General features: G+C 34.1%; 2 protein-coding genes across 2 annotated transcripts; both read left to right on the forward strand.

Moving 5' to 3' along the window:
• The first annotated feature begins 2,032 nt into the window (after positions 1-2,032).
• LOC131660020 (uncharacterized) lies at positions 2,033-6,089 on the forward strand. The gene is made up of 6 exons (XM_058929134.1): positions 2,033-2,315; positions 3,502-3,629; positions 4,045-4,148; positions 4,291-4,378; positions 4,590-4,651; positions 5,619-6,089. The coding sequence occupies exons 1-6, from the start codon at positions 2,203-2,205 to the stop codon at positions 5,769-5,771; spliced, it is 648 nt and encodes a 215-aa protein (XP_058785117.1). The 5' UTR covers positions 2,033-2,202; the 3' UTR covers positions 5,772-6,089.
• A 3,504-nt stretch (positions 6,090-9,593) lies between these two features.
• Positions 9,594-15,377, forward strand: LOC131654727 (probable helicase MAGATAMA 3). Its single transcript, XM_058924672.1, has 20 exons — positions 9,594-9,884; positions 9,956-10,091; positions 10,214-10,347; positions 10,487-10,639; positions 10,849-11,040; positions 11,217-11,252; positions 11,392-11,477; positions 11,710-11,760; positions 12,090-12,201; positions 12,272-12,377; positions 12,523-12,620; positions 13,060-13,173; positions 13,259-13,351; positions 13,622-13,675; positions 13,818-13,876; positions 13,977-14,061; positions 14,195-14,563; positions 14,661-14,783; positions 14,877-14,963; positions 15,052-15,377. The coding sequence occupies exons 1-20, from the start codon at positions 9,798-9,800 to the stop codon at positions 15,265-15,267; spliced, it is 2,391 nt and encodes a 796-aa protein (XP_058780655.1). The 5' UTR covers positions 9,594-9,797; the 3' UTR covers positions 15,268-15,377.
• The last annotated feature ends 887 nt before the right edge of the window (positions 15,378-16,264 follow it).

Here is a 16,264-nt window from a genome sequence, read left to right on the forward strand (position 1 = left end):
AACATAGAGTTTACCGTCAACATGGTGACGCTCATAGGTCGGGATGGAGAGGTTTCCACTTGGTTACTTGCCATTGATAACGGGAGAAATTGAATATGTGAAGAAGAAGATTTGCAGAAGTTTAAGGCTATTTAAACTGTGAGAAGAGAGTTTCACAGAAAACGGGAACAAACGAAAAAGAAAGAAGCGAAAAGGCTATTTATAGCCAAAACGATTTGAAGAAAGAAGTGGAAAAGTTTGTGATCGTGGCAATGTCTAGGAAACATGTGGTATAGTTGAGGAATAACGTGAATCGAGTCGGCCGTCAGCGAATGCCATCATGACGCATTTAATGAACCCGCGTCTCGAGGCGGAAAAACGTGATACAGAGTCATGATTACGTGACGTCACGGAAAAGACGGAACAATAACGCCACTTTATAGGTAGTGGAAACGATGATTTCGAAGGAAGAGTCGTAGATTCATAGATGCCATTGTCTCATAAGTCGACGGGTACAAATGTAAAAAATGGCATCTCTGGGGGGCATTTTGTTACCCTAAGATTTTTATGGACAAAAAATAAAAAGTATACCCAGCTGGTGACCTTAGAAGTTAAGGGAGGAGGCTTGCGTATAGAGGCGTTTTCAAGAAATTAAGGCTCACATGGAAAATGTACGGAAGAGATGTCGAAGACACATGCAGATCGAATCAACTGAAGTAGGGATCATATAAAATAGTCGAAAGAGTGCCTGTCGGCCAGAGAGGCTTCTATTTTACTTAGCAAAAAATTTATTCGTTTGCATCCCTGACAAGCACCAGCGTCGAAACCAAGGGCGGTTGAACCTTGTAGAAACTATGGCGGGAAGTTTCAAAATTCAAAATCTAAGGGTGGTTATTTCAAGGAATCGTGCCTTGCAGGCGCCAAAGACATGGAAAAATCTCATGGAGCAGTTGCCATTTTGCTTCATCATCAGCCGTATATTAATTTAGGCAGTTACCTTATGTACTACTATAAATAAGTCATTTTTGTGTAAAATTGATGTGTTCGCTGGTATACCCAAATTACTCGCTGATACTCTGCCTAATTTCCGACTGTAGGAAAGAAAGAGTTATTGAGTGCTTGATGTATGTGAATCACCACCATTATTTCATTGCATAACTTTTATCTTTCAGTCATTTATCTTGATATTTTTACTTATGTTTTACCTGGTGATCAACATTCATTTTACACTTTCACGTTCATAAAAGAGTCATTTGCATTTTATTTCGTTTAGAGGAAAGTCTGGATCCAACATTCTCTGTCGGTCACGAGTCACCACAGTAAGTCAAGATCTCAACGTCTAGATTCGTCTGTATTATTAGACATAAGTTTGTCCCCGTCGGTCACGAGTCACCTAGCATTCGAACCTAACATTGTGTGGAAAACCGTTGCATTGGTCTCAGCCTTAGAAAGTCGTTTCTTAGGTTGTTTCCCTCGACAGAGCTAGTGCAACCCCAAAATCTTAGCACTTGTCCTAAGATCAATTGGTCGATCTTGCGAGTAACCCTTAGTTTTAGGACTTTGGGAGGACCAGCGGTTGTTTATCAATTTTCACAGTAAACAGACTTAATACAAAGTTATGTTGTCATCAATATATGTATGTATGACTCATTAAATTTTTGTAAAAAAACCGAACCAATTCAAACCTCATTGGTTTGGTTTGATTTGGTTCGGTTTTATTTCTAAAAGTCAATCTAATCAAACTGAACCGCAAGCTTTTTTCTCTTGCGATTCAGATGATTTTTTGTGTCAAAACTGTCCAAACCGCACTGCGAACACCCCTAATGTAGAAAGTATAAAAAATCACATTTCATAATTATTATTATTTTTATTTTTATTATTATAGTAGCTATCAAGATGATATGCGTCTAGAATAGTCATCATAATAATTTTAAATTTATATTTACTTTTAAAATAAAATTAGGATTAAGATAAAGATTCATTAGGCATAAATATTTATAACTTAAAAAGTTCCCAACAAAATAGGTTATTTACAAATAGAGCCCAAAGCGTGTTTGACATTCGAAAAAGACGAAACGGAAACTTGCGCGTGATTATGTTTTATGCAGCGATTCGGATAGCAATTCCCCAAATCGGAATTGAAATCCCAAACTCCGAACCCTAACGCTCTTTCTCTCTCCTCTCCATCGCCTCCTTCGCGTGCGTGAAACCTAAGCAAACTCAATGGTGTTCTACTTCAAAGCACGCCCTGAAGCTGGCGATTACACCATCTTCATGGGTCTTGACAAGTTCGAGAATGAAGAACTCATCAAATACGGTTTCATCGAAGATATTTGGTAAACCCTAATTTCAATCTCTCATTTCCCCCAATTTGGTGAATAACTCGTTTTGAGAAATTGTATGTATCACATGAGGGAAATACTAGTTTGACCTTATTTTGCTTCCCGTATGATTTGAAGATTAAAAGTTGTTAATTTGTTGGAAAATCGTTTCGTTTTAGGGTGTGTTTAGAAATCAGGATATTGGAAATTGACTTTTCACTCCGGTGATGTTTTTGTTGCTCGTAGTTAGGTTTATTAAGAATTCTAGTTCAATACATGGTTTAAATTGCTGAAGTGGTTGCGGGTGTTGTGATTGCATCGTTGCAGTGTGAATTTCGATTGAGAGGAGTTCTAAATATAACGTTGAAAAACAATTAGTGTTAAGATTTTAATTACTTCTGAAGTAAATTGAGTTTTGGGTTCTAAAACTGTGAGTTTTGATGAAAATACTGTAAGAAAATATGACGGAACTGGCTCGTGGGGTTCCTGATGTGGCTGGGCGTGTGGTTTTAAAATCACAGTGCAATTGCGGTTCGATGCCGTTGCAGAGGCTACCGCGTCACAAAATTGTGGCCGCAATTGTCATTGTAGACCGGAATTTAAAACCATGGTTCAATAGTTCTGCTCTTATAGCATTACCATGTTTATTCGTGTCACAAAAAACAAGATATTTTCAATTTAGAATAAGTTATCATCTCAACAATCGAGATTAACAATTTGGATACTAGCATGGTCTTGGATAAAATATTATGGCTGGATAGAACATTATGGGGCTTGTTGTTGTTATGTTTATTCTATTTCCTCTCTTCTAATATAGATCGGGCTTTCTCTCTCAGGATGATACAAGCCACCTGATACATTTCTAAATCTCATTGTTTAAATTTATGTCTGAATTATATTCTGATTTGGTTTATGGTTGGCTGTAATGCTGGATTATCAAGTTACTATTATTCTTGCTGTTGTTATTTTGCTCCTTGGGCTTTTCTTAAATGGATAAGCAATAAGTGCCCTTAGGGCATTGTTTGAGGAACCAAAATAGTTAACTTTTGTATAAATAGTGATGTATTTATTATTATTTTAATAAGTGTTTGACTTGTATTTACAGGATAAAACTTCCCTTTACGGTTTCCTTAAACAATGCTCTTAGGGCACTTGTTAGCATGAACCTTCTGTAATTAATGCTTCAATCTGTCTTGTGTAGGTTCCATGTTGACAAGATGTCTTCAGCCCATGTTTATGTCAGGCTGCACAAAGGTCAGACTATTGATGACATGAGTGAAGGTTTATTGGAAGACTGTGCTCAGCTTGTCAAAGCAAATTCAATTCAAGGTTAAATATTGTGATTATTTATTCCTTTGGTTTAACAGTTTAATTGATGTAAAAGCCAAATTTATGTATCCTTTCAAGTGTAGGTGTAGTGCTTTACCTTACACAAACTGCCAGTTTTTGAACTATAGCTTCTTGTATATGTTGAAATTAATTTTTCTATCATAATTTGTTTCTGAAGCTTTTTTATTTAACTTCTCCCTGAAACGCTTTTGAAGCTTATAGTAATTTAATTCATTTTATAAAAATTTAATTAAGAAGTTCTTATAAAATATAAACTAGAAGCTAATTCTAACTAGAGTTCTCATGCTAGGTTTCAATATACATAAAACTAATTATTACTTAATTAGTACATGCATTTCCTTCCAAATCCTAATTCTGTGCTATTAGTGATTACTTTTTTCTTTATTCATGGCAGGGAATAAAGTAAACAACGTTGATGTTGTTTACACTCCCTGGTCCAATTTAAAGAAAACTGCTTCGATGGATGTTGGTCAAGTTGGTTTTCACAATGGAAAAATGGTGTGCTTTTACACTTGAATCATTTGCTGTTTCTTTTTCAGTTCTTTCTGCCTTACCCTTTTTTTTAATTGTTGTGGGTAGATGGATGAATGATTGAACTTCCATTTTTAGACTATCGTTATCTGGTTTCTGTGCCTTTCAGGTGCGGACTGTGAGAGTGGAGAAGAAGATAAATGAGATTGTTAACAGGCTTAACAAGACAAAGGTGGAAAGAAAACCTGATTTGAAAGGTGACCGATAAGTTTGCTTTGCCCTTATTTATATTTTTTAAACATTTATGATTAAAACTTTATGGATGAGGAGGTAACTATGTACTATTTCTGTGTTATCATATCTAGCCGGTAGCCATTTAGTCATTTTGTGGTTTCTAATGCATAATATGCTTACCAATTTGGTTTGACTCATCTGATCTTAATATGTATGTGGATCTGTGTGCTGCAGCTGAGCGCGAAGCAGTTAATGCAGCTGAAAGAGCTGAGAGAAAACATCAACTGAGGGAAAAGGTGAAGCTGCTTCTTTCTTTCTTTCAAATTCATGCATAGTCAAAGTATTTAAGCACAGTATGTTATGCAGAACAGAGCAGATTCTATTAGTATAATTTAATTTTGATGTATTGTCATTGCTAATAGTTTGAACACTTGCATTCAGGTATCCAATAATGCATTGTCACATACATCTTGGAATAAGTTTAACACCTCATGATATTGTTAAACATATTTAGACCCCTGGGATGACATGTTATCGTGAGTCAGTTTGTTTAAAGTTTAAAAAGTGATTTTTTACATTAGATTACCTAGGCTATTTTTAAAGGTTTTTTACATTAAAAAGTGTTTCTTTATAATCATGTATATATAGTTTTTTATGATTCTCTCTCATCTATCCCGCATTAAAATTTGTTTATTTGTCAAAAACTACTAAAACTAGTTTTTCCTTATAATCTGATTTCATATTTGTTTTTCATTCTGGTTATTTCCAAAAGCTGGGACAAACGGATAGAAAATCCTAGAAAGTGATTAATTTGAAACAAGGGAGTTCCATATTAGTGGATTCAAGTTTAAAACTATTTTACACTAACAACATCATACTCACTCAAATTTACTACATACTGTACAAACTCTGTACTAGAGCTTGACCAATGGTTGCTCTTCGAACCCAATTGATGAATGATTGTTGCCTTGTTGCATTTTCTTCAGGGGCTTAGTTGTATCAATTATAACTTATATATTTTCCTCTGTCCTAGTGCACTACTTAAGTTCTTTGAGTCACTTTGCATCTTGTCCTTGAGGATGTTATGTTTGTGAACTTTGTTAAGAATTTTAGGATCCAGCCTAAGATTCAGTGTCGTTTTTGCCTGCTGAAAATGAAATATCTTTGTGGTGTAACATGTTAGTGTCTTCTCAATCTAGTTCAATTGTTTTTTTTTGTGTGTGTGGAACAATTACCAAAATCAAATCACTGCTGTGTGTGCAGAAACGCCGCGAGGAAATGGATAGACTCGAAAAGGAGAAACAATCAGAGCTTAGGAGCTACAAGGGTTTGATGGTCTCAGAAAATATGACATCGAACAAAGATATTGCATCAGGAAGCAAATCATTCCAGGAAGTGGAGGAAGATTTCATGTAAGCATTGATTATTGGCTTATAGACAGATGACTGGTGGTCAAACTTACTGCCATGATTAAATAACCCAACTGGAATCTGAAACCAAGTAGTGTGTACCAATTGTGATTTAGAGATAAAGGAGGAGAGAAAAAATAGGAAGCGGAGAATGCAACGATTGGTTTTCGTTCGTACCTTGTGATGGTAATATACATGGGTTGTAACTTTGCTTGTGACAATGGTTTTTACTTTATTGTTATCACAGTCGAGTCAAAACTGATGTTTCTTGCTATTATCACAAGTCTTGTTTGGCTTGTCAGGTTTAAAATTTAGTTTCATGGAATTGATAACTGCGTGATAAATTTTGAAGTATTCATTCAAGGTAGTATTAGCAGAGAGAACAGTACTAACTGTGGAGTATTAATTTAGTGAGAGGCCATGTGTTGTAAAATTGGCACATTAGCATTCACGCATTGCAATATTTGCTTCTAAGGTTACAAGCTAGACTTGATGAAGAGGTTATACGCCAGTCACGATGGTAGATATGTTAACACTTCAGTGTTCAAACATGATTCTAGTTAGCGCCCCTACATTAAGAGCTGAATTTAAATAGGTTTAATTTTTGTTGTTTTTTTTAAATCTTAATAAAGATCCTTATAATACTTTCACATGAAAGGTGTTTCAGAAAGGATACTAATTCTACCAATGTAGTAATATCTGAAAATTTTGAAATATTGATAAGGAGGACTATCTTATATTATAGAATTTGGTTAAACTTAGTTGAACAAAAAAGTATTCAGGGGGTTTGACATTGTGTAGTTTTTAACAAAGTAAAAAAATATTACAAGGAAAGCATGGCAGGGATAAGAGTTTGATCTTGAATCATTTTATTATTCTAAATTGACCTCGTTACAGCTAAACTTTATTCTTAATGACTACTGGTTCTCTAAATGGTCGATTCCTAATCACTTAGCGAATAAACCTTTGATTTTAAATTTATTCCTATGGGTATTAGCAAATCATAGATAAAGCCAAACATGTACTTTTCAAGAATGATGATTTCAATTGATATCATATGTAAAATAGACAAGTAAAGAATAGATTGATTATTAGATCTTCATCTTTACTTTTTACTGATAAAATAATGTGTTCCAAACTATTAACTTAGCACTCGGAAATAGAATTTATTTGTGTACAAAACATCATCTTTTCAAAATTATAAGTTAGCACACCAATTAACATAGATCACTCTTTTGTGATTTTCTTTATTTCTATTTCTGACTCGTTTTGTTATTTATTTTCTTGATTGAAAGTTCATTTTATTTTTTTTAATGTTCGATTATGTGTTATTAAAAAATCTTTCGTCAGTCTCTTTGGTAATGATTAATTTTTTTTATAAATTATATAGTAAATTAACTTGTATGAAAAAGTTTGGCGGTTTGACCCGCTAACCCGCTGTTTGAGCAAATTTTTAGCAAACAACCTTTAGCCTTTTGTTAAAATTTATTTGTAGGATTAGCTTACTTGCAGGATCGGCTAAAAAATCCTATAACTTGGTGTTAAGTTTAGAAAGGTTATGGTGTTTGAATTTTAGTGTTTGGGCTGGGTAGAAAATCAATGAAGTGTAGAAAACAAGATAAACTAAAACACACTTAACAAAGTAAAACTAAATACTTTAAAAAACAAACTTAACAAAGTAAAACTAAATACTTTAAAAAGTAAAGATTGAAACATAAATTGATTTAAATTGAAAATTGGACGCATGCATACATGTTAAAAATTGCTCGTTACTCTATTGAACGAGGATTCTTTGAACTTTTCTTACAATGTTACAAAATGCAACCTTTAAAACTAAAATTAACATGTACTAGACAAATAAAATATAACTGCTATTCTAGGTCGACCAATCCCAATATGCCATGTCACTATCCATACTAAACTGCTTTTGGCTACCTTCCAACATTTCCCACAACTGCTTACCACGTCTTTTTCCACTATTTCAAATCTTGATGGAAAATTCACTAAGTCCTCTGTTGATCCTTCGACTATCCTGACCACTCTTCTAAGGTCAATGCTCCTTCGACTCCCTCTATGACAGTCGATCTTCATGTGGCCTTCTTTTTGCCGACCTGACACTGTTGAGCCTTTACTCAAGCCCTTCAAGTCTCAAGCCTTGGTCTAAAATTCCTAGCTAACACCCGCTCACTTGTTAGTAAACATAACAGACTTGACTTTTGAGTTTGGACACCTAAGTTTGCTCGCGCTCGCTCCGCTTTTGAACGAGCTTAAACGACACGGAAGGTAACTGTAGAACACTTCACAGTTGATTAGAAAATGAAAAGCATTAAGAATGTTAGTGTTTACAACTGACCTCTGCAGTTTTTGTGAGGGACTTCTGAACGAGCTTAAACGACACTGAAGGTAACTGTAGAACACTTCCCAACTGACCTCTACAGTTTTTGTGAGGGACTAAAATAACCTTCACTCTATATTATATTATTTACATAACATGTTAGTGTTTACATCTTGTGCCCATAAGTACTTAGGTAACCTATTTTCATGGCTCATAGTTCTAACCATTTCTTATAAATATTTGTTCTTTCTCTCTACAACTCTATTTTATTTTGGAGTTCTAGGAGAAGAGGACTCGTGAAGAATTTCATATTTTTCATTAAAAAAATTAAATGACTCATTTTCAAATTCTCCTCCATGACCACTTCTTAATTTTAAATTTTTTTTATTCCTTTTCATTTTGTATTTATATACAGAAGATGCTGAACACATCATATAATTAATCCTTAGTTCTAAGGAATTTAACCCAAGTCCATGTACTATAGTCATCAAAAATGATTAATTCATATTTATTCCCATTGATTGATTAACCCATAATCTTATAGGTCCTTTTCGACTAGTTCTGACCGGTTTCTTCTTATTTTGTACCTTAGTTTTGTAGCAAGGCGTGTGATCATTCAAGACTTTCGGTTTAAAATTTTTAAATCTCGAATTGATCTTAGTCTTAACTTTTGAACCTTTCAGAACCTTAAATTCTGAAATCTTATGGTGCGTTTGATTTGTTAAAAAAATGAGGTACTGGACATGGCATTTTTTTTTATCATGTTTGACGCATAAACTAATCATGATATTGGACAAAATTTATGGCAAAAAACTAGACAAAATCATAAATTCTTGTCTCCCACAAAATCATGATACAACTTTTTGTCCCAAACACAAATTATCAAAAAATAAATTAATTAAAATACCATTTTGACGGTCTCTTTCTCATTATTTAATATTTTAGTTTATAAATATAATATTTATATTTATATATCTATTAAGAATATTATAATAAAAATTATATTATTTTTATTCGACTAATCGACATATCAAACAAAGTAGAGAAAAAAAACATGTATTCATCATTTTCCTTCTCTTCTCATTATTTAATATTTTAATTCATAAATATCAATAATTTATATATCAATAAAAAATATTATAGTAAAAATTATATTATTTTGTCAATTACATGAACATATTAAATAAAGTAGAGTAAAAAAATTTATCTCTTCTATTCATAAATATTAATCTTTTATATATCAATAAGTAATATTATAGAAAAAATTATATTATCTTGTCCGGTGTGTCAACATATCAAACGCAGTATAAAAAATTGTTTTGTACTGTATTGTCCAATTAAGAATGTTTTAGTTTTAATAATTTCTTGTTCGAAGTTCAACTTCTTAAGGCTATTTTTTGGCAGTTTTTATTAAATATTAAAATGTAATTACAATTTTGCAAGATTCAAGATCGAACCCACGTCCACAGTTTCAAAACAAAACACTCAACCACTGCGCTAAACCAGCTTACAGTTATAACTTATAAAAGCCAAAAATTAAACACTTTAACCCTAATTTTTGTGTGTGGAGAAACCGCCAGTTCCACCCACCACAGTGGTGCTATCGCTTCCTTGCATTGCAGGCGGACGGCGGTTACAGGTAGTGGTTGTTAAGTTGCTTCTAACTAGGGTTCACACTCTCCCTTTCTTCTCATTCTCATGGCCTTATCACTTCAAGAAGAATCTGTAATCCTTCGTTTCTACCGGATTATCCTCAGTTGGAATTGCGTTACTCTTCTTACCGAGGTAATTATTTATTCATTTTGTCTTTTCAATTTCTCCCTCTCAATTTCATCTTTCATATTTCTGTTTTTCAGAATGGAAGAACCCCGAAACTTGTGAAGGTGAAAGATAAATACAAAGATGTGGATGATTATATTTCTACCTATGAGCCTCTCATTTTTGAAGAGGCTAAATCTCAAATTAACAGAGGCCTAGAGGAACAACAAGAGGGTATTTTTCTTCTACTGCTACATACTATTTTAACTGTTTGGATTATTTGTAAAATTGTAACTTGTAGCACAAGTAATGCTTTTTCTAGGATTTTTTTTTTTAAAAAATTTTGTTGGTTGCAGGGGCTGAATGGAAGTTTGGGGTGGTAAAAAGCTACTCCGAGTCAGATGACTTTCATTTTCTAGAATTTCCTTGTGAATTGGAAGAGGGAGAATCAATACCCCAGAATGATTTGTTACTGATTTCAAATAAAAAGGTACTAATGGTCGAAGACTGCGTGTTTTTGGACTATGCACTCCTGTAGTCATATGTTGTCTTTTGGATGTTCGAAATTTTCACTAACTCAAACTGACATTTTTTTCTCAATTTTCCTGTCAATAATAAATGCTGGGAAGTATGTGAGTAACGAAAATACACACACATTTGCTTTGGTGGAAAACGTGCGGAAATTTCCTGAAGCAATACTTGTTCGAGTCAGACTCTATCTAACTGGAGAATTGTTACGGTCTTATATATGTGAGACAGGGAGGCAATTGTATTTTATGAAGGTAACTTGCTTTGGATGAAGTATTGTATTTGTACTCAATATTTGACTGTTTCAAAATTGGTACTTGGGTCACGGTCCGCTCCAGATGTCCATGTTGGATGTGAAAGGAGTGTGTTAAAAGTCCCTCATTAGACGTGTTATCAGTTTATAAAATGTTTCTAAGTTTTAACTATTGTTTTCTTATCAGAAAAGAATCTTATGATATTGTAGGTGTCCAATTTATCTACCATTGCTCGTGAGTATGTGGCTATAAGAACAATAAGCATTCTCCCTTTCAAGGATTTAATATTAAATGCCGCTGGAGAGGATTTTGGTACAGAAACCGAGGGATGGAAAATTCCATCAGCTTTGAAGGAGTATGTTGAAGGTAGTTTCAATCAATATCAACGTCAGGCGATAACAGTAAGTTTTTACTCTAGAAGTTGAATGCATCAAAGCAATGCAGGGTTGTTCCTTTGTGTCATTGTTAGTAACTTTATATTTGTTTCAAAGCAAGGCATTTCTTGCGGTGTAGATTTCTTATAAAGCTCATGTACCGTTTATTTATTCCACAGTAACTTTTTATTTTCCGGTTGCAGGCTGGTTTATCATCAAAAGCCTTTGTCCTGATACAGGTTTGTTTGTGTGTGTACCTTGTTTCTGCAGTGAAATTCTTTTAATATTTTTGCATGATATTTGTAAAGCTTCCGTCTTCATTTATCAAAGTCACCATTTTCAAAAAACTAATAACTGAATCTAACCAACTCGTTTTAGGGGCCTCCGGGTACTGGGAAGACTCAGACCATACTTGGGATTCTGAGTACCATTTTACATGCAACTCCAACAAGAGCAGATTCAAAGTAAGTATACTATCTATATATTTCTTTAGTCTTTTACGACTAATAATTATGCTTCTGGCTTCTATTGTTATCTTGTCTTGAGCTAGATGTTATCTTAAGAGCATTTCTAATAGAGGTGAAAATTCGAAGCGGTTTTCTCCTCTATAAATCATGCCTCATGTACATTAGTGTTATATGCTCACATCTTTGCCTTATATTTCTTTATGTTATATATTTATTTCTATTTATTTAGGAATGGGACCTACGAGCTAAAGCAAAGGCTGCAATTACCTATTGAGGAGAAGTAAGTTTTGTTTTTGACAATATCTGCAGTTTATTTACTCAAGAAAACTTAGCTTTCATGGATTTTGGTTTTCTCGTGTGATTTTAATTTCGGAATGCATTGTTCTTAAAATCGTGTGTGTAACTACACTATGGAGGTTTCATTATATAGGCCAAGAACCAAATCGATGCACGTTCTATAACAATAATTACAATAGAATGTGCTAGAACACAAGAGAATATGCTATTCTTATATTTACATAATAAACTATTTAATGTAAATATCAACACCTATATTTTATCTTTCAAAAGGTTTTCTAACAATTTTTCCACTGTATTTTCTCTTGGCAGACGTAGACATTGTAGATTGGCGTCTCCATGGTTACATAGCATTAATCCAAGGGACAGTCTGATGCCAAAAGACGGCGATGATGGTTTTTTCCCAACTACTGGAAATGATTTAGTAAGTATTTTTCATCAGTTAAGTTTCTTGGTTTTACATAATAATGTCTAATTATCATGAGTTTGATCAGAAACCTGAAGCTATTACTTCAACTCGTAAGTATCGTGTAAGAGTTCTAGTATGTGCCCCATCAAATTCTGCTCTTGATGAGATTGTGTTGCGGGTTCTCAGTGGAGGTATGAAGTGTTACTTGCCTTTCTTGTTGTCTTTTTATATGAAGCAACAAAAGCCACTCTTAAGCTCAGTTTCCTGTATATGCATATTTGATATGATTATATATATTATATTTCGTTTTCAATTATTGTTCATGGATGTTCATAGGTATCCACGATGAAAATGACCGAGCTTATTGCCCGAAAATTGTTAGGATTGGTCTCAGAGCACACCATTCTATCAAAGCTGTTTCCCTGGACGAACTTGTAAGTTGATGAATCAGATTAGACCAAATATATCTTAAATTAGCTATGCCACTTTTTCCATTGTTATTTAGTCTTCCGCATCACTACTTTGTTTAAATGTTGTTACGATACCATGATCATGCAAGGCCAGTCATGAAGGAAGCTTTACTATTCAATCATGAAGCACTTCTAGATAATCGTAGATTTAAATGTTAGATGAATGAAAAGGTGAATGTGTGGCAGGCATCTTTGAAAGTTTGGTTTCGTTACAGATAAATGTAGCAATTCTCGCCATTTCCCTCTTGCTAGCATCTGCCTTATTGTCAAATGTCTAAGCCGAGTATCTTAGAAATTGACGTAGAGTTTTGGGGGTTAGACTTAGAAGAGGAGCATGTCTCCATTCAATGTCTTACAAATGTAATTAGGGGCCAAACATTGAAATTTAAAATTTGACTTGCAGGTGAAAAAAAAACGCGCTAGTGCCGACAAATCATCCACTGATAAGCAGAGTAATGCTTCTGCAGGAAGCAATGAAGAGAGTATCAGGGCTGCAATTTTGGATGAGGCTACAATTGTATGTTCTTTAAAGTTTAAGCTGAATTCAAAAGATAATGATAAAAGAAATGTGATTTTCTCATTATTTTCTTTGATCTTGGCAGGTCTTTTCCACCCTCAGCTTTAGTGGTTCACATATTTTCAGTAAACTAAGTCGGAACTTTGACATAGTGATTATAGATGAAGCCGCACAAGCAGTAAGAGCGAAATCTTCTTCAGTTTAGTTGTTGAATCACCTGTTAGATTGTTTTGAATATGAATTAATTTGACACCATATTGAATTAAAAGATAAAGAAAGAAAATGATAGGATATAATACGCTTGCTTGTTTACGGTTCCTGGTTATTTTGTTGAGTTGTTACTATCAGTAATGAATAGATTCGTGATTGTCAATATGAAAGGATAACCAATGTTGCTTCTTTTGATTTACTTTATCTTTTTGCATGACAAGTTACTTCTTCTAAACAGGTGGAACCTGCAACTCTTGTTCCCTTGGCCAATAAGTGCAAAAAAGTATTTCTGGTATTTTCAATTGCTCCTCCTTTCATTATAGAACTCTGCACTATTGAGCAAGAATTATAACTGAACCTTGTAAATGAACACTTTGAAAACCATTTTTGGCAAATGTTCTTACCATTGTTAGTTTTTCTTGCTACTTTCTTAGGTTGGTGATCCAGCTCAACTTCCAGCAACTGTAATTTCAGACATTGCCAAGAATCATGGGTAAGCAATTATGTCGGGGGTAGTTGTATTGATTGGATACATTAGCCCTATCTTTTCTGAAGACCTAAATTTGGTGTCTTTTATGTTTCATGAACTTCAGATATGGCACAAGCTTATTTGAAAGACTGAAGCAGGCTGGCTATCCCATTAAAATGCTGAAGACACAATATCGAATGCATCCTGAGGTTGGTGCTTATGTTTAGCAAACTTCTGCAAAATTCTAAAGACCTAATGTGCATTCTCCCATTGTCGGAGCAAGTATTTTGATTTTGCCTTGATGTCTAATGCTCAAATTTTTATTATATTATGATTAAACAGATTAGAAGCTTTCCGTCAGAGGAGTTTTATGAAAACTCTTTGGAAGATGGGGATGGCGTCAAATTACAGACAGTACGTGACTGGCACGAGTACCGCTGCTTTGGCCCATTCTCCTTCTTTGACATACACGAGGGAGAAGAAGCTATGCTCACTGGGAGTGGTTCGTGGATAAATGTTGCGGAAATTGATTTTGTCCTACTCTTGTATCAAAAATTGGTAACGCTTTATCCGGGACTCAAGTCAGGCAACCAAGTTGCAATTATATCACCCTACAGTCAACAAGTCAAACTCTTCCAACAACGTTTTGAAGAGACTTTTGGTGTGTCAGCAGAGAAAGTAGTGGATATATGTACCGTTGATGGTTGCCAGGTAAAATTGCTTAATGTTAATTATATGGTATCCTTCTCTAATGTCCTTCTTACAGTTACATGATTTGGGACTGAAGTGTACTCTCATTTCTTTTCAGGGCCGTGAAAAGGACGTCGCCATATTTTCATGTGTCAGAGCAAGCAAAGAAAGAGGTATAGGGTTTCTGGAAGACATCCGACGAATGAACGTTGGGATCACTAGAGCAAAGTCTGCGGTGTTGGTACTGTATCATTTCGGGGCTAACGCGATTCTTTCGACAATTTCACATGTTGCCTTAGCCATGATAGGGTGCATTTTTGTTGTTTTATTGTAGGTGGTTGGGTCTGGCTCAACTTTGAGGAGGAGTGTACCATGGAACAAGCTTGTGGAAAGTGCTGAGAAAAGGAACTGTTTATTCAAAGTAAATTTTCTGAAAAGTCATTTTCGTGTCTTCCAACATGCTAACAGCAATGCATTAAAAATTTTAATTGAGCCATATCCTTATGCAGGTGTCTAAACCATATAGCTCATTCTTAAGTGATGGAAATCTTGCGTCCATGAAAGCACGGACGGATAAACCGCCTCAGGCGATAGATGATGTAGTAAACAATGATCATCCAATTGACAACTATGCACAACAGATTGATCAAATGCAACCTGAGGATAATGATTATGGAGATGCTGATGCTGATGCTGACATGGGTTATGGAGGAGATGATGATTAGGATTAGTAGTTTTAGATATTTGAATTTTGTATAGATGAGCAGAAAGGTTCTATTTATGAAATTTACTAGGACTAAGGTAAATTGTTAACTAGATTAGACACTCCGATCAATGATGTTAACATGTCACATTTGATTCAAAAAAGAAAAATAAAACTTGCTCTCATTCTTGACCACTTACTTGAGTGTTCATTGTGAAAAGATGTTTATGGATTTGGCATTGTGGTTGACATGCTTTTGTTTTGTTTTTTCAATAGTTTTGTGGTTTTCAACATGGTTTTACCTTTGAGAATTTATTCGGCCACCTTTCAAATTTGACCTGGTTCCCTCACATTACCAATGCTTTTACGTTTTGCCCCTTCCATAATAAGTCTGTTTTTTTTGAAATGTGTTATTTAGATGTTTGTTTCAGCTTTAAAAAATAGATTTTTATTTTTTTGTATTTTTTAAAATAGATTTTTCATCACCGTTTTTTAAAATATTACAAGTTTTTTTATATTCGTTTTTTTTAAAGTGAAACACTCATTTTGACATCATATAATATAAACATACATTATTGAAGACCAAAACTTAGTCAAAATCTCTTTTTGTTTTTAAAAAATTGTATTTCAAAAATGATTTTCATGAAAATTTATTTGAAATAGCTTTAAAATTAAGTGATTTTTTGAAATTTTGATATCCAATTTTTTTTCTATAAATAGTTTGTGTGTCGGATCCGCCAGAACTTAAAATGATAATTCTTAACGAAGGTCACAACATTAGTTTGAGTACTTATCACGGAGCTACTAAAATGTATCAACATTAGTTTGTGTATTCTTATTTGACTTGTCAAAAGTCGAAGGTCGAGCATGAGGAGTTGTCTGGATTGATGTAGCCGCTGAGTATTCCTGAGTGGAAGTAGGATATCATTTTAATGAATTTTGTGACGAGTTTTCCTAAGACTCCTAGAAGAAGTTATTCTGAGTGGAAGTAGGATATCATTTTAATGGATTTTAATGGA

This window comes from Vicia villosa, linkage group LG3 (genome assembly GCF_029867415.1).
Source record: "Vicia villosa cultivar HV-30 ecotype Madison, WI linkage group LG3, Vvil1.0, whole genome shotgun sequence".
NCBI lineage: Eukaryota > Viridiplantae > Streptophyta > Magnoliopsida > Fabales > Fabaceae > Vicia > Vicia villosa.